This window comes from Marmota marmota, unplaced genomic scaffold (genome assembly GCF_001458135.2).
Source record: "Marmota marmota marmota unplaced genomic scaffold, marMar, whole genome shotgun sequence".
Classification (NCBI taxonomy): domain Eukaryota; kingdom Metazoa; phylum Chordata; class Mammalia; order Rodentia; family Sciuridae; genus Marmota; species Marmota marmota.
This window is the reverse complement of record NW_025999880.1, coordinates 15,334,860-15,361,570: the sequence shown is the minus strand read 5'-3', so window position 1 is coordinate 15,361,570 and position 26,711 is coordinate 15,334,860. Positions and strand designations below refer to the sequence as shown.

Below are 26,711 nucleotides of genomic sequence, written 5' to 3'. Positions count from 1 at the left end.
GTGTTGAGGGGTGGTGTCCCCGTAAATGGGGATTGAACTCAAGTCCTTTACCACTGAGCTACATCCTCAGCCCTTTTTAATTTTTATTTTATTTTAAGATAGTTTGAGATAGGATCATGCTCCTTCCTCAGCCTCCAAAATTGCTAGGCTTACAGGCTCGTGCCACTACACCAGGCTGAAGCATATTCTACAACTAAAAAAAATTTTAAAAAAATAATATATGTATATATTTTTTTAAAATATTTTTTTTAGTTGTAGATGGACACAATATCTTTTTTTTATTTGGTGTTGAAGATCGAACACAGGGCCTCACGTGTGCAAGGCAAGCGCTCTACCATTGAGCTACAACCCCAGCCCTGAAGTACATTGTTATAGCATACTTTTACCATTCAAAGTTGTAATATATTTGCTTATTCTGAAGAGCCACTAAAATTCTGTTGATTCTTTTGTTTATTATTCAAGTCACAAATTCCGTGGTTAACATTAAGCCAGGTGAAAGAAACTAGACAAAACACCACATATCCAATGAAATATCCAGAATAGGTCAACCCAAAGAGATAGAAGGTAGACTAATTGGTTGCCAAGGGAAGGGAAAAGGGGGGAAAGAGATTTCTTTTGGGGGTGATAAAAATGTTCTAAAATTAGATGGTGGTGATGGTTGCACAATTTTGTGAATAAATAGTAAGCCTCAGAGTTGTCACTTGAAAAGAATGATATAAGCCGGTGCAGCGGCGCATGCCTGTAATCCCAGCAGCTGAGGAGGCTGAGGCAGGAGGATCTCGAGTTCAAAGCCAGCCTCAGCAATTTAAAGGCCCTAAGCAACTAAGTGAGACCTTGTCTCTAAATAAAATATAAAAAAGGGACTGGGGATGTGGCTTTGTGATTAAGTGCTCCTGGGTTCCATCCCCGGTACCAAAAAAAAAAAGAATGATATCATATATAAACTATATCTCAATAAAGCACTTACTAAAATATATATATATATATTTTTTTTCCAGGATCAAACAGTCAAGTCTGACCTCTCTCAACTAACCTTCTTTTTTTTCTATTAGGAGGTATCACAGATTGTAGCACCACTTATTAGGGTCTCTTCCCCTTGCCTATCCCCTGTTTCCCCTTCTCTGTCCTTTTCTTCACATTAGTTTGTTTCTCTGAGTACTGTTGGTCAAGAATCGGGCAGAACACATGTGCTGACCTACCATTTCGTTGATTCCCTTGATTTATCTTGAGGTAACATGAGGACGCTACTCACTTGCCTGTTTTCCTTTACAGCGGAAGGCAGGCAGATTGCTGCCAATATGAGGGGGATTGGGATGATGCCCAATGACATTCCAGAGTGGAAGAAGCATGCCTTTGGGGGCAACAAAGCTTCTTATGGAAAAAAGACCCAGATGTCAATCCTTGAGCAGAGGGAGAGCCTGCCCATCTACAAACTGAAGGAGCAACTGGTTCAGGTGGGAAGTGCTTTTATGATGTATTGGTGATAGGGGAATAGAGGTGTTTGCTAAGAGGGATGGATGGTGTTTTAAAATTTGAAGTAATTAGACAAGTATGTGCATATTTGAAGTGGCTCTTTCAAAAGGGATAAGGAAAAAAAAAACTAAACATTTCCAAATACTTTTTAAAGAAATGTGTATTATTCTATACTTCTTTGTTTTCCTATGAGGAGATAAATTTTTTAATTGGGCACCCTGGATCAGTTCTGGTGGGTGGAGTATTATGGTGCATGGAACAATAGCCCTGGGCAGTAATTAAAAATAGGTATACTCAGTAAACCATGGCAAAATCTTTCTTTAGATACTTCTTTCCATCTCTGGAGTTCTAATTTTAAGATCATTAAACCTTCCTGGAGGTAACCAAGTATACTAGCTTTCAGTGAATCCTTTCAATGGTATCTCATGTGTATAAGCAAATATAAATATATGTGTATATTTGGAAGTTGGTACTGGGGATTGATTGAACCCAGGGCCTACACACATGCTAGGCAAGCACGCTTCATCTGAGTTATAGCTCAATCCTTTTTATTTCTTTGAGACAGGATCTTGCTAAGTTGCGCAGCCTGACCTTGAATTTGCAGTGCTCCTGTCTCAGCATCCCACATAACTGGGATTATAGGCATTCACTACCATGCCAGCTCATAGATTGTCCCTTTTTTTTTTTTTTTTAATATTTATGTTTTAGTTGTTGTTGGACACAATACCTCTATTTATTTTTATGTGTTGCTGAGGATTGAACCCAGGGTCTCGCACATGATAGGTGAGCACTCAACCACTGAGCCACAACCCCAGCCCAGATTGTTCCTTTTTTAAAATACATTTTTAGTGCTTTTTTGTGTGGATATGCTTATTTAATTACTACTGTATTTATAGACGTATAGGTTGATCACAATCTTTTGGTTTTACAAATAGTGTGAAAATATAAAACAGATAATTTTGGAGGGTGAGGTATTGGAGATTTGGGAGTGGTGGTGGGAAGAACACTTTTTATTATTATCTTTTAAATTTGCTGTTGAATTCTTTAGATATTGACTTTTTTATATATGTGTATCTCTTTTCCTTGTTTAGTGTTAGAACGTAAGCATTCATTATTTTACTCCAGTGTAATGTGTGGCAAATTCTAATGACTTGATTCAAATTCTGCTGCTTTCAGGCTGTACATGACAACCAGATCCTGATTGTTATTGGAGAGACAGGGTCTGGAAAGACAACACAGATCACCCAGTACCTGGCAGAGGCAGGCTACACTTCCAGGGGCAAGATTGGGTGTACCCAGCCCAGAAGAGTGGCAGCCATGTCCGTGGCCAAAAGAGTGTCAGAGGAGTTTGGTTGTTGCTTAGGTCAAGAGGTAGGTGGTTAGTGAAGCTACTCTGGAAATGCTAGAAGAAGAAGACTATAAAGGCCCATACCTTTTATCTATAAAATGAGAATAATACTACCTTTTTTCAGATTTCTCCTGAGGGAAAATTTTCATTGTTATCATTGATCTATTCAGGATCAAGTCCAAAGCAGATTTTACTAGAGGAAATAGATTCTTATCTATTTCTAGTAGTTATGAGCGCTAGTATGACTGGTTTGAAATCTTGTCTGATAATTGCAAAAGGGAGAGGTTTATGCCTTAAATTTTCGACTTCTGTTCTGCTTTAGGTGGGCTACACCATTCGGTTTGAGGACTGCACCAGTCCTGAAACAGTCATCAAATACATGACAGACGGTATGTTGCTCAGAGAGTGCCTGATCGACCCTGACCTAACTCAGTATGCAATCATCATGCTGGATGAGGCACATGAGAGGACAATTCACACCGATGTGCTCTTTGGATTGTTGAAAAAGGTAGTCTTTACTGACCCTTTTACTTAATGAAAACTGATTTCTGAGAACAGGCTGTGAGTACCTATGTCCTTTGGGTAGTCTTTTTGGTAAGCCACATTGCATTTCCCTTTAGACGGTTCAAAAACGGCAGGACATGAAACTGATTGTCACGTCAGCTACCTTGGATGCAGTGAAATTTTCTCAGTACTTCTATGAAGCTCCTATCTTCACCATCCCAGGTCGAACATACCCAGTGGAAATATTGTACACAAAGGAACCCGAGACAGATTATCTGGATGCGAGCCTGATTACTGTCATGCAGATCCACTTAACTGAGCCACCAGGTGAGAAGAAAGAATGTTTTTTTTTTCCTCTAAGATAAAAAATCCTAATGTGCGTATACCTTTTAAATACTGGTCTCTGGAGATTCTGTAAGTCTTAAGATTGCATATTTAAAATGGTGGTGGTAGGTAGGCACAGTGGCAACACACCTCAGCTGCATAGGAGGCTGAGGCAGAAGGATCATAAGTTTGATCACAAGCCTGGTCAACTTGGTGAGGCCCTGTCTCAAAATATAAAGGTCTGGGGGCATGGCTCAGTGCTTGTCTAGCAAGTGTAGGCCTTAGTTCAATTCCTAGTATTGGGGAAAAAAAGAAGAAAGAAAGAAATGATGGTGGTCAAAGTGTAAAAACGTGTTGTGCTGGGTTTAGATGCACCTATTTAAATATGGATAGATGATGATTTCTTGGTTTAGCTAGAGGTCAAATGTGAATGTGTATTTTCTGTCATTTGAAGGTCTGTTAGCCTTGTTATAACCTTTGTGTAAAATACATACAAGCCAGGCACTGTAATCTGGGACTCCAGATACTCGTGAGGAGGAAGCAGGAGGGTTGTTTGATACTGGAAGTTTAGGGCCTGCCTGGACAATTTAGCGAGACTATCTTTACTTTAAAAACAACAATAACAACAATGCACACAAAGTAAATTAATGCTCTGTTCTCTTCATAGGTGATATCTTGGTTTTCTTGACTGGTCAGGAAGAGATTGATACTGCTTGTGAAATCCTGTATGAAAGAATGAAATCACTAGGACCTGATGTTCCAGAATTAATTATCCTCCCAGTGTACTCTGCTCTTCCCAGTGAGATGCAGACCAGAATCTTTGACCCAGCTCCTCCTGGCAGCAGAAAGGTAACATTGAGCTAAAATAAGATCCTCCTCTGTGCCCTGAAATCATGTGGTCTATGTAGCTGTGGAGGAGATTGCATAAGTGCTTGAAGTGTACATGAGTCTTGTGTGTTCCATTTGTTTGATTGTTTAGATTGAACTTTGGGGTGCTTAATCACTAAGCCACATCCCCAGCCTTTTTTTGTATTTTATTTAGAGACAAGAGTCTTGCTGAGTTGCTTACGGCCTCACTAAATTACTGAGGCTGGCTTTGATTCTCCTGCCTCAGCCTCCTAAGACCCTGGATTATATGCATGCACCACCATACCTGGCTTGTATGATATGTTTTAGAGACTGGTCCAGCCAGTTTATCTAGGAACAGGGGTCTTATTTATGACTTCTACTTTTCTGCCTTCATTTGCTAATTTTTTTCGTTTTAATTAACATGTAATTATTCATATTAATTGTATACAGTGTGATATTTTGATATAAATATGCAAGATATAATGGTCAAATCAGGGTAATTAACATATCCATCATCCCAAACGTATTTGATAAATATTTTTTGGCATCTACCAGGCTGTGAACTAGACATTTGGGCAGCAGTATAAGGAAAGGCCTCTCCATCTGCTGAGGGGCATCCACCAGTAAATAGGCCTTCAGCATATTATTGTGAAAGTGTTCTAGTGCTCAGATACCCAGAATGGTAGCACCCAACCCTGTCTTTTTAGAGAAAGTAAGGATCTAAGCTAATCATGCAGAACTGGTAAAGGGCAGGGGGACCTGCATTCTGGAGAGATAGACCTCATGTGATGGTGTGGAGGCTAGCAGAAGGGGCCAGTTCAAAGCTGTGTAGTTCCAGTAGCAGAAACTAAGTGTATGACTATGCTTGTAAGACAACAGGAAAAGATTGAAAAAAAAAAAATAGCAGTTTTAGTGAAATATGATATAATTATATACCTAGTTTTGTGCTGCTATAACAAGATACCTGAGACTAGATAATTTATAAAGAACAGATTATTTCTTATAGTACTGGAGGTTAAGAAGTCCAAGATCAAGGGCCACATCTGGCAATTGCCTTCTTGCTATGTCATCCCATGGTGGAGAGCACAGGGACAAGAAAACAGGAAACACACAGATGAGTAGGGAAGGGGCTGAATTCATCCTTTCATCAGAATCCCGATCCTGAGATGGCTAACTTGCTCCCATGGAAATGGTATTAATCTGTTCTTAAGGGCAGAGCCTTCCAGACAGATCCAGTCACCTTCTAAAAGTCCCACCTCTCAATACTATTACATTGGGGATTAAGTTTCCAGCACATGAACTTTGGAGGATACATTCATTCAAATCATAAAACAATTCACTTTTCTCAAGAGAACAGTTCAGTTTCTTTTGGTATATTTATAGGATTGTGTAGCCATCACCACAAAATTTTAGGAATAGTTTCATCATCTCAAAAAAGAAATTGTACAGTTTTGCAGTCATCCTCCCCACCATTCACCCCTGTGCTTAGCTTCTGGGAACCACTAATATATACTTTCCATCTCTGTGGATTTGCCTATTCTATGCATTTACATTTCATGTACATTTATGTTTGCCTATACATAATACATTTACATTTGCCTATTCTATTACATTTTACGTTTCATATAAATGAAATCATACAATATGTGGTCCTTAGTAATTGGCTTCTTTCACTTAGCATGTTTCCAAGATGCATTCACATTGTAGCATGTCAACACTAAGTTTCTTTTTATTGCTGAATACTGTTCTGTTGTATTGATGTACTACATTTTGTTTAGTATTCATCAGTTGATAGACATTTGGACTCTTTGTTCTTTGGGGCTTATCATGAATAATGCTGCTATACACACTTGTTTACAAGTTTTATGTATGTATGTATGTATGTATGGGGAATTGAACCCAGGACCTTGCGTTTGCCAAGCAAGCACTCTATGTTTGAACTATGTCCCCAGCCCTTTTATTTTTCGAACAGTGTCTTGCTAAGTTGCATAAGCTGGCCTTGAACTGGCCATTCTCAAGCCTCAGCCTCCTGAGTAGCTGAGCTTATAAGCATGTATCATCTGTTTACAAGTTTTTTTTTTTGGACATATGTTTTCATTTTTCTTAAATATATACCTAGGAGTGTAAACAGATGACTTTGAATAACACTAAAGAGCTCAAATAAATGAGACCTGGTGGGTACTGGGAAGTGGAGGGGAGAAGGTGAAGGAAAAGTCAGGCATGACTCCCAGGTTTCCTACTTGGACATCTGGATGGAAGATGGTGCTGAGGAGATGAACACAGGAGGGGAAGCAGGTTTGAGGGGGGAAATGGTGAGTTTTTCCTCTATTTTATTCCTGATGGTTGGACTTGTATTTTTTTAATATTATTTTAGTTGTTGATAGATCTTTCTTTTATTTATTTATATGCGGTGCTGAGAATCAAACTCAGTGCCTCACACAATGCCAGGCAAGTGTGCTACCACTGAGCCACAGCCTTAGCCCCTGAACTTGTTTTAAAACAGGGCTTCTGTAGCTCTGTGGCAGGTAGAAGGCTTTTACGGCCAGTAAGATGCTGGAATGATGAGAGATATTTGGGTGCCTCCTAGCAATGATTTTTCTAAGCAATTGTATTTTATGAGCTGAACCTCTGGGTGGAAGAACAGTGGCAGAGCCAAGCTGAGAATAATAATCTTCTGGATCACATAGACTGCTGCACACAGACAAACCGTGAAATTCCTTTGTTGCCTCGTGGTTCATTTTATGATCGGGAAAAAATAAACAATCTCTCTCTTGTTCCACATATACATACAGCCCATTTTGTAGTCCAGATGTCTCGGTGGGGGGAAGAAAAATCTCATTTTGCACTGGCACATGTGATGCCAGGAAATTTCTGCTTTCCCAGGGTGCTAGAAAATTAAAATTGTAGTAATCAACATTGGATCTAGACAGTGAGATATGCAGCCATTTGCACTAAATGAAATTGGCTTCCATCAGCCTTAGCTCTTCACTATTCCACTTCTCTCAGGTACCGACCCCTCTCCAACGTAACCTACCAGGTGAAGGAACCTTCTCTCTGCCCATTGGAGGCTGAGCTTGGATTAAATGTCATCTTAACTTGCTTGAAAGGAGATAGCTGCACACTCCCTAGGGAAGATGTCAGAGGTTGGAAGTCTTATCATACCTTAGCTCACTCCAGCTGTGCCTCTCCCTCCTGCAGGTCGTGATTGCCACCAACATTGCAGAGACATCACTAACTATTGATGGCATCTATTATGTTGTGGACCCTGGATTTGTGAAACAGAAAGTTTATAATTCCAAGACGGGGATTGATCAACTTGTGGTGACACCTATTTCTCAGGTATGGTGGCTTAACCAGTGGCTTTCTTAAAAATCCTGGCTAAGGCCTTTCTGAAATGTTTTATGGTTCCATATTTTAAAATTGTTTTCAAAGATGAACTCAGTGGAACAAGAGAAAGATTCATGTTTATCATCTTTAGTGTTTCAACATTAAAATAACCTATGAAACATGAACTTCAAAGAAAGTTTGAATTCTAGTATCCTGTTACCCAATTTAGTTGAACATATTTTTTAAAGGCCTGTACTTAGCTTTACATATGTAAGATAGTAATAACTTGTGAGACACAGTTCTTTAGTAACTGTGGAATCATTTCCTGCCTAAATTACATTCTAAAATGAATTACCTGATCATCTTTTTGAAGGCAGTTTGGTAATAGAATATCCAAAATTTTTAAAGTTCATCTCTTTAACCTAACTGTTCCACTTCTAGAAATATACAGGAAAGTTAAAGATGACCAAATACATATTCAAAGGTAATGGAAAAGGGTGTTTAATTAAAACATTTTTTTTTATTAGGGGAAACCTGGAAAAATTTCTAAATGAGCTCCAAAAGGGAAGGATTTAATAATATATGGTATATCCGTGCCACAGAATGTTATGTGACATTAACCATTACTGTGTATCTATATTTAATAACATAAACATCTGAGATAAATTATTTGAAAAAAGCAAGCTATAAAATAGCATGAATGGTATAATCCAATTTTTGTTTAAAAATACATGGTATGCTTTTCTACAGAGTGGATATGAGTGAGGCCTGGCTGAGACTGAGTACATGTCAGCTAAATGTTAGCTAAGTTTTTTTTTTTTTTTCCTTTGTGGGGGGAGGGTGGTGCTATTGGTTTCTGTGCTGATAAGATGGTATGCATTTTTTTCTTTATATATTGTCTTAATATTTTATAATAGGCATGTGTTACTTTTGTAACCCATAAGGTTATATTCATTTTGAGACTTAAATAACAGTGATAGTTAATGCTTAAAGGGCATTTATCAAGTCTGACACTATTCTAGGTACTTTTTTTCTTTGCTAGTACTAGGGATCAAACCCAGGGCCTTGTACAAGCTAAACATGTATTCTGCCACTGAGCTATATCCCCAATCCCCGTGGGTACTTTTACATTCATTGACTTGGTGCATTCTTATCCCAGTTTTAGATATCATAATCCTTATTTCATAGATAAGGAGATTGGGCACAGAGGGGGTTAAGGGACTTGCCTAACATCACCTAGTTGGTGGAGCCAGAATTTGAAGCTGAGCAGTCTGGCTTGAGTTTATGTGCTCTGTACAGCTTCTCAGGGCATTGTGTGACCCTCACAATGACCAAAAAAATTGTTGCACATGCTTTCCTGATTTGGAGAGTGACATCTTTATAATGCTGTGGAGTCCCACCACTGTGTGTGATTGCTGCTTGGATTTGTGTGTTTTTTGACCTTTCTTAGGCCATTCGTATATTTGGAGCTGGTGTAACAATTTGTAAATCCTGGTGCTGTTTGTTTCTTTTCTTTTCTTTCTTTTTTGTACTGGGGATTGAACCCAGGGGTGCTTAAACCACTGAGCCACATCTCCAACCCTTTTTATTTTTTATTTTGAGACAGGGTCTCACTAAGTTGCCGAGGAGTTTGCTAAGTTGCTGAGGCTGGCCTTGAACTTGCAATCTTCCTGCCTTAGTCTTCTGAGCCACTGGGATTACGGGCATGCACTACCATGCCTGGAGATCCTGGTACTGTTTGTAACAACAGATGGTTTTGTCAGAAAATGGCCCTCTTAGCCAGGTACTATGGTGCATGCCTATAATCCTACTTGGGAGGCTGAGACAGGAGGATTGCAAGGTTGAGACTAGCCTCAGCAACTTAGTGTCCCCGGATTAAATCCCCAATACCAAAAAGAAAAGAAAGTGGCCTTCTATGTGTTTCTTTTTCTCATGGTTGCCGTTCTAATAGTTAAGTAAGTATGAGGTTTTGTGTTTTTTTTTTTTTAACATTTATTTTTTAGTTACAGGTGAACACAATCTCTATTTTATTTTTATGTGGTGCTGAGGATCGAACTCAGTGCCTCATGCATGTGAGGCAAGTGCTCTTCCTCTGAGCCACAATTCCAACCCCTTTGTGTATTTTTTTAGAATTTAATTTTACTGATTATTAACAGAATACATATTCTATATTTGGTAAAGTCTAAAGAAAATAGAACTCATCTTCACACCACCCTCATAGTTAGCCACTATTAATATCTTAGGGTATTTTTTCCCCAGCCATTTCAATACAGTAATTTATATGTACACATAAAGACTTTCTACAAAATTAGTATTGCAGAGTTTTCTAACTTGCTTCTTTCACTTAATGTGAGTTATTGTTTCCTTCTGACATTGAACATTGCAGACCTGATTTTGAATGGCTGCAAGAGTCATTATTGGTATGATTAACATACTTTATTTATTTTCTTATATGTTTGGTCATAACTGAGGAGATGGTATTTTATCATTGTTTTAGCTTCTTCTATTTCTTCCATTTACTCTGCTCATCTTTGCCTCTCTCTTTTTTTTTTATTGGTTGTTCAAAACATTACAAAGCTCTTGACATATCATATTTCATACATTAGATTCAAGTGGGTTATGAACTCCCATTTTTACCCCAAATACAGATTGCAGAATCACATCAGTTACACATCCACATTTTTACATAATGCCATATTAGTAACTGTTGTATTCTGCTACCTTTCCTATCCTCTACTATCCCCCCTCCCCTCCCATCTTCTCTCTCTACCCCATCTACTGTAATTCATTTCTCCCCCTTGTTTTTTTCCCTTTCCCCACACTTCCTCTTGTATGTAATTTTGTATAACAATGAGGGTCTCCTTCCATTTCCATGCAATTTCCCTTTTCTCTCCCTTTCCCTCCCACCTCATGTCTCTGTTTAATGTTAATCTTTTCCTCCTGCTCTTCCTCCCTGCTCTGTTCTTAGTTGCTCTCATTATATCAAAGAAGACATTTGGCATTTGTTTTTTAGGGATTGGCTAGCTTCACTTAGCATAATCTGCTCTAATGCCATCCATTTCCCTGCAAATTCCATGATTTTGTCATTTTTTAGTGCAGAGTAATACTCCATTGTGTATAAATGCCACATTTTTTTTTATCCATTCATCTATTGAAGGACATCTGGGTTGGTTCCACAGTCTAGCTATTGTGAATTGTGCTGCTATGAACATCGATGTGGCAGTATCCCTGTAGTATGCTCTTTTAAGGTCTTCAGGGAATAGTCCGAGAAGGGCAATAGCTGGGTCAAATGGTGGTTCCATTCCCAGCTTTCCCAGGAATCTCCATACTGCTTTCCAAATTGGCCGCACCAATTTGCAGTCCCACCAGCAATGTACAAGAGTACCCTTTTCCCCACATCCTTGCCAGCACTTGTTGTTGTTTGACTTCATAATGGCTGCCAATCTTACTGGAGTGAGATGGTATCTTAGGGTGGTTTTGATTTGCATTTCTCTGCTAGAGATGGTGAGCATTTTTTCATGTACTTGTGGATTGATTGTATGTCCTCCTCTGAGAAGTGTCTGTTCAGGTCCTTGGCCCCATCTTTGCCTCTCTTGAACAAGCCCCTAAGGTGCTGAGTATAGAGAGGGGCTGGGGGACTGGGATTGTGGCTCAGCGGTAGAGTGCTCGCCTAGCATGGGCAGGACCCGGGTTCGATCCTCAGCACCACATAAAAATAAAGGCATTGTGTAGTGTTCATCTACACCTAAAAAATAAATATTTTAAAAAGGAGAGAGAGGGGAGGGTAAGAGAGCATTGATAGTCTTGGAATGATACTAAAGGAAGTGAAAAATAAATTCATTTCTGATTTTGCCAGTTGCCAAGTGCCTCCCACCATCAGATTTCCGGGGTAAAGTTGGTAAGTAGTGTTTAATAAATATGTTATTTTTATATGTGCCTCCTAGGCTCAGGCAAAACAACGAGCTGGCAGAGCTGGGAGAACTGGCCCAGGGAAGTGTTATAGGCTATATACGGAACGTGCCTACCGAGATGAAATGCTGACCACTAATGTGCCAGAAATCCAGAGAACCAACTTAGCAAGCACAGTACTGTCCCTCAAGGTAAAAAACACTGTCTTATTGGAAAGGGTTGGTGGGATAGTCCTATCCGTAGCCTTCATAAACGAAACTCAGCTTTATGAACCTTGTTAAATACTTGACTGATCTCATGAAACCTGTTCCTTTGAGTGAAATACAAATGGCTGTGTTAACAGTTTCCCCGTGGCAGGTCAGGGGCAAAGTTGGTACGTCTACTGTGAACACACATTTTTTTTTCTCATCATAATAACCAGCAGGATATTTGATTGTAATAGGTTTTAGTTAGGAGCATTTTGTAAAATGAAATTAGAAAAATATGATCTGTGCAAACTGTGGACAAACACACTTAACCTCAACCACTTTAGCGTTCCAATCTGATTCTTTTCTTTTACAAAGGGCGGGGGGACCCTTATCTGAAAACTTTGCAAGGAACTATCAGTAGAGATTTCAGACTGGCCCTCTGGGGGCTTGGTTTTCATTCTGAATCATCGCTCTTCCTCTCTTGGTCCCCAGGAGGACTTTCATTCTCTTTTGGCAGGAGTAGCTGCAAAAGTAATTTCCCAGCTGATGGCATTTCCCCCGACACCAATGCTACCCTGGAGCCCTGGCACTTTACTAGTGCAGAGTGCTGTCTTGTCATTTATTATTCATTCCCTATAAGAGAGGCTAAAACAGCTTCAGAAAAAAACCTGCTCCAGTCTCTGGAGTGCCAGCAGAGAGCCATCTGTGTCTCAGACTTCTGCTCCAAGCTGTGTGACCTTGGGCAAGTTTATCTGCTGTGCCCTCTGCTCTGTGGTCTTGTCTCAAACAGGGAGCTGTTAATATTATCTGTTGTAAAGATTAGTGGAATATTGCAGGTAAAGACACTTGGCACACAGTGCTTAATAATTGCTAACATAATTTCTCATAGTTATTATTCACACAATCAAGCATTTATTGAACACCTGCTGTGTTTATGGTCATGATCACTTTATGAGAAAGAAATAGAAAGCTTCAGTCCTACCACATCACCTTTTATACACTTTGAATAGTGCATCACTCACTTGCTTTTATTTATCAGATTAGCCAACAAATGTATTGAACAACTTCTGTGCCAGGCACATATGTAGATTGCACTGTGAGGTAGTTTTGTGAATGTGATTGTCACCCATTGTGAACTCTACGAGAGCAGGGAGCATATCTTAGTTCCTACTACCCAGCATGGTACAAAGTTCTTTACAGATGTAAAGTAGAAATGATATATGCAGAGACAAGGCAAAGTGATATAACATCTTATTGTTATTATAAAATACATATAACATAAAATATACTAATATAATATTTTGTTTTGTTTTGTTTTGGTGTTGAGTAATGAACCCAGGGCTTTGTACATGCTAAGCACTTACTCTGCCCCTGAGCTACAATGCCAGCCATTGTAACCTTTTTTTTTTTACCCTTTTTTTTTAGTCTGGGGGTTGAACCCAGGGCCTCATGCCTACTAGGCAAGCACTCTACCACTGAGCTAAACCCCAAGCCCCATTGTAACCTTTTGAAGTGTATAATTGGCATTAAGTACATTCACAGTGTTGTCACTATGAACATTAGTATACAAATATTTGAGTCACTGCTTTCAGTTTTTTAGGTTTATATCTAGAGATATAATTGGTAGATCATATAGTAGTTTAACTTTTTGTTTGTTTTTGGTACTGGGGATTGAACCCATAGCCTTGTGCATGCAAGGCAAGCACTCTACCAACTGAGCTATATCCCCAGCCCTCTAGATATTTATTTATTTTAACCTTAATTTTTCACTGTCACTCCCCCCCTTCCCCACCTAGTGATAAACCCAGGGTTGCTTTATCACCGAGCTACATCCCCTTTTTATTTTTTATTTTAAGACAGGGTCTCACTAAGTTGTCAAGGGTCTTGCTGAATTTCTTTGTGCTGGCCTTGAACTTGTGATCTTCCTTCCTTAGCCTCCCAAGTCACTGGGATTACAGGCATGTGCCACACTTCTGCTTCTACTATTACTTTAAACTTTCTTCTTTATAGAAAAAGAGATTTCTATTCACAGTTAATTTTACCTCAGGATGTATTACTTAAACTAGTCTTAATTTAAAAGATGTCTGCAATATTCCTTTTTACCCCAGTAGTAATTATGTTCTTGGTCACCTGCATTCCATTGGGGTTTATTTGAGGGGGAAAAAGTGGTTTTCTGATGGAGATAAACACCCATGTCATCCTGCTTTAGGGAGGTCTCCTGTGATCTGTTACCCCCTCTGACCAGTTGACCAATGATCCTGGTCAGTCCATGTCCTCCACAGGGAAGCAGTTGTAGTTCCTTATTTTTCCTCTAGATGGCAGAATTCCCCTTGGAGCCAATGCTGTGCAAAATGCTCATCATGTCTGTGCATCTGGGGTGCAGTGAGGAAATGCTGACCATCGTGTCCATGCTGTCTGTGCAGAACGTCTTCTACAGGCCCAAGGTAAGGAGTTAAAGCCCATGTTTCATGTAGGGGTATGGTGAAGTCAGCGAAGTCAGCCTGTTGCCACTATCATGGCTGATGGGGACACTTCTGACAGGACCTTGTAGGGTTCCTAGGACTGCTGGATGCTTAGTTAATAACTATTAGATGGAAATGATCTTCTGTCCCACTCACTGGCAGGATAAGCAAGCCCTCGCAGATCAAAAGAAAGCCAAATTCCATCAGACAGAAGGGGACCACCTTACCCTGTTGGCTGTGTACAACTCCTGGAAGAACAACAAATTCTCCAACCCTTGGTGCTATGAGAACTTTATCCAGGCTCGTTCCCTGCGCCGGGCCCAGGACATTCGCAAACAGATGTTAGGCATAATGGATAGGTAAGCCAGGAATCTGGTGACTTCTCTGTTTGGGTTGAATCTCCATGAGTATCATGTCTGTTTATCTCTGAATGTATCTGTAAAGTTATAAGAACCTGTACTCTTGGTTCTCAGAGAACCCTTTTCTTCCAGCATTTCCACCTTTTAAACTACTTCTCCCTAGGCAAGATGCAGCTGAGACACCCATTAGAAACTCTAAGAGGAAGACGATATATTAGTTGTTACAAAATGCTTTGTTTACAATCTTCTGGAACATTATTAGTCTAAATTTGAATTCTTGCTTAAATGAAATATCTTAGCTTTTAGTTGCCTCCATCTTGCCTGCTGCTTAGAGCTACCCTTGTAGTATACTTAGGGCAGGAAGGAAGGTCCTAGTGACTATTTGGGATCCCAACATGGGGTATTGGGTACTTTCTTTATCCACTCCTTACTCATTCTCTTGATAGACATAAACTGGATGTGGTCTCCTGTGGCAAATCCACAGTTCGAGTGCAGAAGGCCATCTGCAGTGGTTTCTTCCGTAATGCTGCCAAAAAAGACCCACAGGAGGGTTACCGGACGCTGATTGACCAGCAGGTGGTCTACATCCACCCTTCCAGTGCTCTCTTCAACAGACAGCCGGAATGGTAAGTGGGCAGGTTTTAGGGGCTCTTTCAGGCATAGAGAACTTATAAGTCTCCTGGCACTTTGGAGCTTGTATCTTTACCATCCAACTCTTTCCTTTTTTTTGTACTGGGGATTGAACTCAAGAGCACTTAACCACCAAACTACATCCCGAGCCTTTATTTATATTTTATTTTAGAGTTAGGGTGTTGATAAGTTGCTTAGGGACTCACTGCTGAGACTGGCTTTGAACATATTATCCTCCTGCGCTTCTGGGTTTACAGATGTGCACCACCCAGCTCTTTCTTGTTCTAATTTTCCTTATATTCTAGAGCAGTAGAAGCCTCAAGTAGGTACAATATCAAGCCCTTTTGAGAGAAATAAAATAGGGTAAAAGCTAGGAAGCATCTTAGAAATCATTTAGTGAGATGGTTTTTAAAAGTAGTATTTTTTAAAAATTGGACTTTTTCTTTCTTTTTCTTTAGGTACTTCTTTCTTTCTTTTCTTTATTGAACCCAAGGGTGCTGTACCACCAAGCTACATCTCTAGTCCTTTTTTATTTTTTTATTTTAATACAAGGTTTTGCTGAGTTGCTGAGGCTGTACTTGAGCTTGCAGATCTTCATGCCTCAGCCTCCAGAGTTGCTGGGATTACCCACATGTGCCACTGTGCCCAGCTTTAAAAATTGGACTCTTGGGGCTGAGGCTGTGGCTCAAGCGGTAGCACACTTGCCTGGCATGCGCGGGGCACTGGGTTCGATCCTCAGCACGACATAAAAATAAAAAAATAAAGATGTCGTGTCCATCGAAACCTAAAAAATAGAAAAAAAAATTGGACTCTTTTTTTTAAAACGTTTTTTATTTGTTTGTTATACATGACAGTAGAATGCATTTATGCACTTTGATATATCATACATAGATGAGATATAATTTCTCATTTTTCTGAGTGTACATGTTGCAGAATTTTATTGGTCATGTAGTCATATATATACATACAGTAATGATGTCTGTTTTATTCTATTATCTTTCCTAACCCCACATCCCCTCCCCTCCCCTCTCATCACTTCCCTCTACCTAATCTAAGATAATGCTATTCTTCCCTAGTGTCCTACGCCTTATTGTGCTTTAGCATCTGCATATTACAGAAAACATTTAGCCTTTGGTTTTGTGGGACTGGCTTATTTCGCTTAGTATGGTATTCTCCAACTCCAAACATTTACTGGCAAATGCCATAATTTCACTCTTCTTTAAAGCTGAGTAATATTCCATTGAGTATATATACCACATTTTCTTTATCCATTCATCTATTGAGGGACACCTAGGTTGGTTCCATAGTCTAGGTATAAACATTGATGTGGCTGTGTCACTGGTATGCTGATTTTAAGACCTTTGGGAATAAACCAAGGAGCGGGATAGCTGGGTCAAATGGTGGTTACATTCCCAGTGTTCTGAGGAATCTCCATGCTGCTTTCCATAGTGGTTGCACCAATTTGCAATCCCACCAGCAATATATGCGTGTACCTTTTTAACCACATCCTTGCCAAAATTTATTGTTGCCTGTATCCTTGATGATTGCCATTCTGACAGGAGTGAGATAAAATCTTAAGAGTACTTTTGATTTGCATTTCTGTAATTACTAGAGATATTGAATACTTTTTCATATATTCGTTGATCAATTGTATTTCTTCTTCTATGAAGTGTCTGTTCAGTTCCTTAGCCCATTTATTGATTAGGTTATTTGTTGTTTTTGGTGTTAAGTTTTTTGAGTTCTTTGTATATCCTAGAGATTAATGCTTCATCAGAAGTGCATGTGGGAAAGATTTTCTCCCAATCAGTAGGCTCTCTCCTCACGTTATTAATTTTTTCCTTTGCTGAGAAGAAGCATTCCATTTATTGATTCTTGATTTTACTTCTTGGACTTTAGGAGTCTTGTTAAAGGAAGTCAGATCCTAGGCTGATGTGGTACAGATTTGGGCCTATTTTTCCTTCTATTAGGCGCAGGGTCTCTGTTCTAGTGCCTAAATCTTTGATCCACTTCGAGTTGATTTTTGTGCAGGGTGAGAGATAGAGGTTTAATTTCATTTTGCTACATGTGGGTTTCCAGTTTTGCCAGTATCATTTTTTAATAGGCTATCTTTTCTTTTTCTTTTTTTTTTTTAAAGAGAGTGAGAGAGAGAGAAAGAGAGAGAATTTTTAATATTTATTTTTTAGTTTTCGGCAGACACAACATCTTTTGTTTGTATGTGGTGCTGAGGATCAAACCTGGGCCACACGCATGCCTGGCGAGCACGCTACCCCTTGAGCCACATCCCCAGCCCTGAATAGGTTATCTTTTCTCCAGTGAATGTTTTTGGCATCCTTGTCTAGTATGAGATAACCATATTTATGTGGGTTTATCTCTGTGTCCTCTATTCTGTACCATTGGTCTACAAGTCTGTTTTGGTGCCAATACCATGCAGTTTTTGTTGGTATAGCTCTGTAGTATAGTTTAAGGTTTGGTATTGTGATGCCTCCTGCTTCACTTTTCTTCCTAAGGATTGCTTTAGCTATTCTGGGTCTCCTATTTTTTCCAAATAAATGTCATGATTGCTTTTTCTGTTTCTATCAAGAATGTCATTGGGATTTTAATAGGAATTGCATTAAATCTATATAATGCCTTTGGTAGTATGGCCATTAAAATTGGACTCTTATTACAAAACTAATTTTAAACCACCATGCTGCCTAGTACAGTATTGCATGTCTGTAATCCTGGCAACTCAGGAACTGAGGCAGGAGGATTGCAAGTTCAAGACCAGCCTCAATAATTTAGTGAGGTCCTCAGCAACTTACAAGACCCTGTCTCAAAAAATAAAAAGTGCTAGGTATGTAGATGAGTAATAAAGCACCCTGGGTTCAATTCCCATTATAACAAACAAAAGCAGAAACGTACTATGTGGTATTGGTGTGATTCTGTGCCACCACAGTAGAAGAAAGAAGAGTTGGAGCCTTGCCTGCTTGGCCTTTCACATCCTTATGCTAGTTTATGAGGTGCCTCTTCAGGACCCTAGAATTCTGTGGAAACAGTCTGGAAAACCACCCTTCCATTTTCCAGAGCAAGAGCAGATCTAGAGAAGAGACATGAGAGGTTCTAGGTACTTAACTATTTTAGACCAGAGCCAGAACTATAACACATTATCCTGTAATCTTACTTGTGTTTGAGGAGTACAGGCTCCTAGTATTGGGTTGTGGCTGTCATAAACAGACTGCAGTCTTCTAAGGGGTTAGGCAGGAGAGGTAACATGACAAAATGCCAGCTCTACTGACCAGGTTGGCTGTCGAAGGAGGCCTGATCTTAGGCTTGTGTCTTGTCTCTGTCGCCTGCAGGGTCGTGTACCATGAGTTGGTGCTGACCACGAAAGAGTACATGCGTGAGGTCACCACTATTGATCCCCGGTGGCTTGTGGAGTTTGCCCCAGCCTTCTTCAAGGTCTCTGACCCAACCAAACTAAGCAAGCAGAAGAAGCAGCAGCGTCTTGAACCGTTGTACAACCGTTATGAGGAGCCCAATGCTTGGAGAATATCCCGGGCCTTCCGGCGGCGCTGACAGGCAAGCTTGTCTATTTGCCTCTTCTATAGCAGTGGCCCAGGACTTGGACTTTCTCTTACCAATGAAAAACTGGTCCTGAATGTACAGCTGTCCTGTGACTGCATTTGCTAAACTTGACTTTCATTTCTTTCTTGGTGGTAAGATAGAAACCAGGATTTAAGTCTGGCGTTGGCTGGATCCTCTAGCCCCCATCCACTCCCAAGTCTTGGGGCCAGAGAGTCAGGGGCTTATACCCAGCATAGCACACAATGCATCATCTTCAAGAAAGGGACAACTTGTTCAGCCTTGAAATGGGAAAAGGGAATGAATGAATGTCTGATACATGCCACAGCTACAGAGGACCCTAATGCCCCAGCTGATGCTCCCTAGAAGAGGGAGCCATAATGCTCATCTACAGTGTCGACCTCACTGCCTACCTCCTCCCCAGCTCCTGTACTCTGGCTTAACCTTCTGGAAATATTTATTTTCTTAAGGAAATAAGGTTTTCTGTGATTGTTTCTTTTAGCTGAAAGGTTAAGAAACTGGCCTGGGTTCAGGGTGAGGGAGATTTAGCATCTGTGATGTATGCGGTGGAGAATACCCTGGAATTAAAGCCCAGGGTCTCTTTCGAACCTAATGCACAACCCAGACCTCCAGCCTTGTTTTTCGGAATGGGTCCTGGCCCAGCTTTGCCAGTGGATGGCCTGGTGATTAACCACATCCATTCCACAAAGCACTTGAATCTGGCGCCTGAGTGGTTACAGATGCCACATATTGAACATAGAAGGCTCTCCTTTCCTCCCTCCCTCCCTCCCTCCCCCCCCCTGCCATGCTCAAACAATGCACAGTGTGTCCCATTTCCTTTTGAAACATGCCAAGTACTGACACAACTTGTATTTTATTTTGTTTTTATTTTTTGCCCTGAGGTCCTTGATGGTCTTTAACAAAGGGATTTTATGATTATAGCCTCTCTTCCCCCATCCCAAGCAGAAAACAGATACCACCTCTCTGAGCCCAGCATCTGTGCTCAGGGCTTGTTCTTAGTGGTTTTGGGAAATGGCCACTTCCTAGAGCCCCTCAGAGCAACTCAGGATGCTTTTTACCTGGAGGAGGAGCAGGCAGGTCCTGCTGGGGTAGGATGTGGGGCTTGTGGAGAAGCTTGGGTACATCCTGTATCATGGTATTGCTCCCACTGTCTCTCACAGCCCCGTATTAGTAAATTCCCGAAATAGGTCAATATGAGAACTGCAGAATTGTATGTCAAACACTGAACGAGACTATATGACGTTCTGGAATATAAAGGAATGTGTGTTGTCACTGGGCAGCAAATAAACCACTCTAAAGACACAGTTCACAGAGATTTCAAGGGAGAAGAATATAGGTCAGGGAGGGTGCTGACTGCAGATCCCTGCCCCTTCATTAAGCTGAGTGAGCACCTCCCAGTTCTGTTGGAGTGTGCTTCTTAGTGAGGCCAGGCCAGTAATCAAGGAACAGGGCATGATGTGTCACCCTGTAAGGCCTTATGGGAGAGACAGTACAGGAAACAACAGATGTAACCTAAAGGGAAGCAGGGCCCATTGTTAGTTCCCCAGTCTTAATTCTAGCCTAGATCTCCCATTCTGGAGCAACTCCTGGGCCTGGTGGCTCTGCCCATCCCAGGTGCCTACTGGCACTGACATTATTGGTGCCTAAGGAGAAGTCTGGGTTTTAAGCTGAGATTGAAAAGGGATGGTTAACAGGCCAAGGGTAAGTGATGGCAGGGCTGGTCATCCTACCTTCTGCAAGAAGGAGCCCAACTGTGTGGGTATACTTTGATCAATTCTAAACTAGAATTCTCTCCTTTGACAGTAAGGCAGGGGTCTAACCTTTTGACTGCCCATCAGAATAACCATGTTGACAGCAGAGCTGAGGCTGCTCAAAGGGTGAAGGGGACTCCTGTCTAGATTCAGAAGTAGAGCTGGCCTACTGCTCTCACAATGGGATCCTTGTTTCTCTTTCTTGAACCAGTATTTCCCAAGATTGAGTGACAGCCCAGGAGAGGATGTGGGTCTCAGGCAGAGAGTTGGAATCTTCTTGGCCATTAAAGTATACAGTTCACCCCAACTCAGCAGGAGCCTAGCTCAGAGTTTCCTGGCCCTGCACATGTGCTAAGTCTCAGCTTGTGTTTGTGTATGTGGGGCTGACCTGATGGGGTGCAGGTAAGCTCTGCTGCTGGTCTGGGTTTGCTTCATCCAGTCTGGAGCACATTTTGGCTGTCCCTCCTGCAACCCAAAGAATTTCCTCCCAGTGGATGCTGTCACTATCTCATTGGAGCAGTTCTCCTCCACATTTAAGAATTTAAACAAAGCTCTGAAGCACAGCCTGTTAATGAACAGTCCAGAAGACAAAATGTCTCAGCCAGTGGAGACCTATCTCTAAAAACTGCTTCTCATCTAAATCCTCTGAAGTGCACCAGCCCTCCGGGTTTCTACCTGATTTTTAATACCTTCTTTCCACCATGATAGCCTGGCTTTAATGTAGAATTAAATGTATATTTTTAAACTGGTTTAAAAATAATTTTCTTGTTCAATACATTGATTTTTTTGTGTTTCTAGGAAAAAATGCTGCTTTTTATTTGTGGGTAATGGTTGAGAGGCATTCCTTCCTGCTAGCACTCCATTGTTGGGTTGTGCGGGCTGGAAGCTGCCAGCATAAGCAGCACAGGCATTAGTAGTGCTGGGCTGGCCCCACCTCAGCATAGCTGCAGTTCTGATTGAACAGGAGGCTCCTGGTTTTACCTCAGCCCTTTTCCTGGAAGCTCTTGATAGAGGGGCTGGCTCTAGAAACATCCATTCTACCCTGCTCCATCTCAGCTACTCCTCCTGTCATAGCTCCTTAGTCACATGCTTCTGTGTTACTTTTCTACCCACCCTCAGGACTCTTGTCTCTCCCAAATTTGGACAAGGAGAATCTGCTGTTTCCCACTGCCCAGTCCCTGGAAGATAAGTCTCCTTCACTTGCCTGCTCTAGCCTCCCCCAGAACTCACTTGCCTAGGTGCCTTTCTCCTTTGGTTCATTTTCCAGACAACACTTATCTCCAATTCTAGCAAAAATAGCAATTTGGAGCTGAGGCAGGATGTACAATTTGGGGTACATCCAGTCATGGGAGCAACTGTGATCACAGAAACTGCAGATCTGTCTTTGCCTAAGTCCCCAGAGAAAGGCCTTGCAGCTCAGGATCCCACCTGCCCCTTCCCCAGGGGCATAAATACTGTTGCAGGAACCATGCTTCAGTGGCCAAGGGGGCCCCACCTAGATTACAAAGTATGTCTTTTTTTTTTTTACAAAGTATGTCTTATCAGTTGTTTCTGGGTCCTTGAATAATAATTCTGGGAGAGGAAAAAGCAGGTATTGTGAAGCCCATTTTTCAGAGGAAAGCTAAAGTCAGAAGTGAACTACTTTTTTTCCAAATCAGCATAGGAAATTAAGTGTCAGGGACAGGCCCCAAACTTCAGTTATCTGCCCCAAGTCCAGATCTTTCTCTTCCAGGTCCATGCCCAAGGCAGCAAAGAGCAAGCAGAACTAACAGTAGGGGCCTTTATTAAGGTCTGGCAGATGAGGTGGAGGTGGAATCCCAAGCCTGGGTGGGCCTAGGAAAAGGCAGAGGAGAGGCAAAGAGCCCCTAGGAACCCATCCCCCCCACCTCTGTCCAGTATCCCCATCCCAGGTTCCTGCCTACGGGAGGAGAGCACCAAGAACGGGCATCCCAAGTTCTCCAGGGCCACAGCTTAGGGTGGTGTAGAGTCTAGGCTTCTGTCTCCCCACAATGTAAGAACTGGGGAGCTCAAGTGAACTTCCTGGCTAGCCTGCCAGGATAAAGTTGGGAAGTTCCTTCTCTGTCCCCTGAAACAGAACAATCACTTGTTCTCTGGTAGGGAAGGGAAACGGGGTTTAGGCCTCCAAGTAGGACTTAGGAAGAGGCTGACCTGAACTCCTGAGGATGGTCGTGACCCCCTCCCAGCGGGGAGCTTCTGAGATTCCACCTTTAGATTTGCCCTTTTTCTACTTTTGCTTCCCAAAGACTCTGGTGAGCAACTCTATGGGCCAGGGCAGCTGATGGGATAGCAGGGATCTGCCCCAGAGACATCTGTGGGTTTTAGAATGAGGCCTTCACCAAATTCATTGATATGTACACAGGGCAGCACCCACCCCTAATGGAGGGAGAAGTTGTTGGTGGCTAGTAAGAGTAGCCACCCTTGGGGCCAAAGGGCTGGGCAGGGCCAGCCAGCTCTGGGAGGTAGGCAGGGCTCTCATCCAAGTGGGACAAAGGGACTGTGTCCTCTTCACTGATTGGCCGGTCAAATTCAGCTTTCAGAGCTGGACGCTGATTGTCCGGGAAGGCCAGAGAGAATAGGGCCTCAGGCTCACACACAAATTTGTATACATATCGCTCACCAGCCACCTAAGGGGAGAGAGAAGCTAGGTCAGTCAGTCGAGGTATACCCAACCTCAAGATAGGACTGGGGGACAGAGCCCTTCTTCATGTCCAGGTAGAAGTGTGGGAACCTTTTCCTCCCGTGCAGATTCCCTTCAGAAGTTCACTTTCTCCTCTTACAGACTTGCTGAAAAATGCTCTCCTTGCCCCTTTGCTGTCACCTCCCCACAGTCACTGCCCCTACCCCTTGTCTTTGGACTCTCTGCCCTCTTCCCCACCTTCTGCATGATGCCTTTCTCATAATAGTATCGCAGTGAGCGGCTCAGCTTGTCGTAATTCATGGCTGGCCGGTTCTTCTGGATGCCCCAGAGCCTGGCGACCTGAGGACAAAAGAGACAAGTTTTAGGGTGGAGATGCTATCTCAGAGAAAAAGTGGGGGTGTGGGGTGTCAGAGCACTTGAGATAATTTTCTTTTTGTGTGTGTGGTACTAGGAGTTGAATCCAGAGTCAATCTACCTTCAAGATATACTCCTGACTTTTTTTTTAATATAATTTTGGTTGTTGATAGACCTTTATTTTATTTATTTATATATGTGGTGCTGAGAATCGAACCCAGTGCCTCACACATGCCAGGCAAGTGTGCTACCGCTGAGCCACAGCCCCAACCCTACTCCTGACTTATTTATTTTTTGAAACAGGGTCTTTCTTATTTGCCCAGGCTGGCCCCAGACTTGTGATTTCTCCTGCCTCAACCTCCTGAGTTGATGGGATTACAGGTGTGTGCTATTGTGCCAGGCAAAACTTGATATTCTTGGTGCCAAATGTTAAGCCAGCCATACAACTAGTACCAGCTCACGAACTCAGGTTATGTAGAACGAGGGTAATAGTGAAGGCACATGCCACTGTTCTCTTATCTCCAGGCTCCAAAGACATTGGCAAGGAGGGGTGGAGACACTCTGATATACCCACCTCCTCAGGTTCAATTAGTTTGAACTCCATCCCCCGGCCTGTCCAGGCAATGAAATGGGCATTCGTTGGGTCATCCAGTAGGGCCACCAGAAACTGCCATAGCTGCAAGGCACCCCGGCGCTGGTAGGGTGGCCCCTCTCGGAATGCCCCAACTCCTTCCTGCTTGATGTCTCCTGGAGAATGCAGAAATAGGAGGTATGGGGGCTTTGTGTCTTCTCGTGCCCCAGCCAACTTCCTCCCTTCTCCCAGGGTATCTCCTCAAGGGGCCTCTCCAGACCCTTTCCCATTTGTCACCCAGCTTGCATCGATGAAATGTAATGTGATTTCTTCAGGGACACAGCCAGTAGGGGATGTAGATAAGACCCTGACCCTCCCAAGAAATCACTCTGACCTTCATATTTCTCAGGGACAACGCAGACATCATCTGGGAATGGTCGCAGAGGTTTCTCATAGCCATAGCCTTGTGGAGGAAGTTGGGAGTTGCTGAGATCTAAGAGTTTACTGATAATCCACAGGGACTCCTGGCTAAGGAGAGCTTCCCCCCAACAAAGCCCCCTCCCCCAACTTGAGGGCTTGACAGGGGAAGGAGGGGGCTGCCTTACCCATGGCCCCATCACCTGGGGAGGCCCCGGAGAAGCCCTCTGTGTGGAGGTACATTGATGCACACCCAGGGACATCTGTGAGGGGTGGAGAAAGGGTGATGTTACAGGTGGCTGGGATGCAGCTGGCGGGAGAGGGGAGGAGGAAGTCCTACACACTTTCAAGTTCTTCCTGCCAGCCTGCTTTCCGGTGACTGTTCCTTTACCAGTTGCCTGCCCACCACCAAATCCCAGGGGAAGTTCACCCAGAGGGAGCACGAGGCTTGAGCCCCTCAGCTTGAGGGCTGGGGCAGAGGGCATAGATGGCAGCAGCTGGGGCTGGGCAAGCTGTTCCACAAGGCCCAAGATTCCAGGGAGCAGCTGTTTCCTGTGAGTTCAGGGGGAGGAGGGGAGTGAGAGATGAACCTCCGGGGGAGAAAGGGTTCGGTGTCCACGCCTAAGATTCCCTCGGAACCGGCAAACGTCCGGTCAACAGGTCAGTTCTCAGCCCTGTGCCTGTGTGCGTGAGAGCCGGAGCGTGCGTGCATCTGGGGAAGCAGCGGTGGGCACTGGGCTGCTATTTCAGGTTAACAGCTCTTTGCACTCAATTCCCTTCCTTAGCATTGAAACCCCCCCACTCCACCTCAGGAACCCGCTGTGTAAAGCCACCCTTTCCAGTTCCAACCCCTTCCCGCCCTCCCCCTCCCCNNNTCCCGCCCTCCCCCTCCACTCCCACCTATGAATGAGAGGCTGAAACCCGACACCTCCGGGAGGAGGCGGGAGGGCGGCTTCATTCAAGCCTCCATTTTGTGAATGGAATTCCTGACTCCATTCAGGGAAGCTGACGGGGGAGGGGCGGGAGTTCAAGGGCATGTAACACGATCCCTCCGGTCTACAGCCTTTGAAGGTCAGCCGCAAGAGCATCTCCCTCCTCCTCCTCCCACTACCTCACAGCCAGGCCTGGCTGTGCCCTGTGTTTGAGGACGAGAGCACCCATCCGGTTCTCAGTCGGGCAGCTGCGGGGTTTGTGGTTCACCTCCCTGCCCCTGAAAGACTGGGTACCAGGAAAAGGGAAGTTCTAAAGCTCTTAGCTAACTCTGCACCTACCCTAATCTCTGGACTTCTTTTTCTAATGCAAAATTGCTGATAGACTTCAATTTAGTACAGAAACCAGGAGGAAAGAAGAGACGCCAGTTTTCTGTGCCCTTCTTGAGAATGGTCTTCCCTCTGTAGTTGAGGCTTTGAACTATAGCTATTTATGAACATAGCTGAGTACATCTCACTCCTGTCAACAGCTAGGTGGAACTAGAATTTAAAGCAGTCCCTATTTCAGGTACCCAGCTTTTGGGGGGTGGGGTGGGATGTGGAAACCATATATTAGCCCTGCATTCCTATGGGAAACTAAGAGCCTAACTAGTTTCTAGTTCATGTTTCTCTTATTCAAATCACTTTGTATTTTTAAACTTCTGCTGGAGACAGGGACCAGTGGTGACACATTCTATTCAACTTTGTATCCTCAACTCTGTACACTCATGTTCCAGGTACAGTATTTTACTTTTTAAGTAGATTACTAAAACCCAAATAGAAATAAATACCTTAACTCTCCTATTGTTATAAGCTACCTGAGGACAAAGATCTGTATACCCCTTTTTATTTGAATGTTTGCTGACTGGAAAATGACAATTCTTGGGCTGGGGCTATAGCTCAGTTGGTAGAGTGTTTGCCTCTCATGCACAAGGCCCTGGGTTCAATCCCCAGCACCACAAAAAAGAAAAAAAAAGAATTCTTTGGAATGGGGGGGAGGGGGATGGGGGAGGGGGAGGGGATGGGGGAGGGGGGG

At 42.6% G+C, this 26,711-nt stretch overlaps 2 protein-coding genes and 1 non-coding gene across 11 annotated transcripts in view; 2 read left to right on the top strand and 1 right to left on the bottom strand.

Moving 5' to 3' along the window:
* The window catches only part of Dhx8 (DEAH-box helicase 8), a 36,361-nt gene extending 14,906 nt beyond the window's left edge, over positions 1–21,455 (top strand). The window contains exons 12-23 of the mRNA XM_048787388.1: positions 1,273–1,454; positions 2,650–2,844; positions 3,144–3,329; positions 3,442–3,652; positions 4,317–4,498; positions 7,697–7,837; positions 11,770–12,010; positions 12,078–12,091; positions 14,238–14,366; positions 14,547–14,743; positions 15,190–15,369; positions 18,709–21,455. Coding sequence (XP_048643345.1) covers positions 1,273–1,454; positions 2,650–2,844; positions 3,144–3,329; positions 3,442–3,652; positions 4,317–4,498; positions 7,697–7,837; positions 11,770–12,010; positions 12,078–12,091; positions 14,238–14,366; positions 14,547–14,743; positions 15,190–15,369; positions 18,709–18,928 — 2,078 coding nt within the window. The 3' untranslated portion in view covers positions 18,929–21,455. The remainder of the gene's footprint in view (positions 1–1,272; positions 1,455–2,649; positions 2,845–3,143; positions 3,330–3,441; positions 3,653–4,316; positions 4,499–7,696; positions 7,838–11,769; positions 12,011–12,077; positions 12,092–14,237; positions 14,367–14,546; positions 14,744–15,189; positions 15,370–18,708) is intronic.
* A 1,017-nt stretch (positions 21,456–22,472) lies between these two features.
* The window catches only part of Etv4 (ETS variant transcription factor 4), a 16,283-nt gene continuing 12,044 nt past the window's right edge, over positions 22,473–26,711 (bottom strand). For 4 of the 9 annotated variants that reach the window (XM_015495626.2, XM_048790638.1, XM_048790645.1 and 1 more), the window contains 5 exons: positions 24,896–24,970; positions 24,685–24,753; positions 24,294–24,466; positions 23,603–23,704; positions 22,473–23,351 (listed from right to left, as the gene is read on the bottom strand). In XM_015495626.2, the coding sequence (XP_015351112.1) occupies positions 23,127–23,351; positions 23,603–23,704; positions 24,294–24,466; positions 24,685–24,753; positions 24,896–24,970 (644 nt within the window). In that variant the 3' untranslated portion in view covers positions 22,473–23,126. Of the gene's footprint in view, positions 23,352–23,602; positions 23,705–24,293; positions 24,467–24,684; positions 24,971–25,051; positions 26,637–26,711 lie in introns of those variants that run through there. The other 5 variants (XM_015495630.2, XM_048790672.1, XM_048790635.1 and 2 more) reach the window with 5 other exon arrangements.
* Positions 26,564–26,637, top strand: Trnae-cuc. The gene has a single exon. It is a non-coding gene; the product is annotated as a tRNA-Glu (tRNA).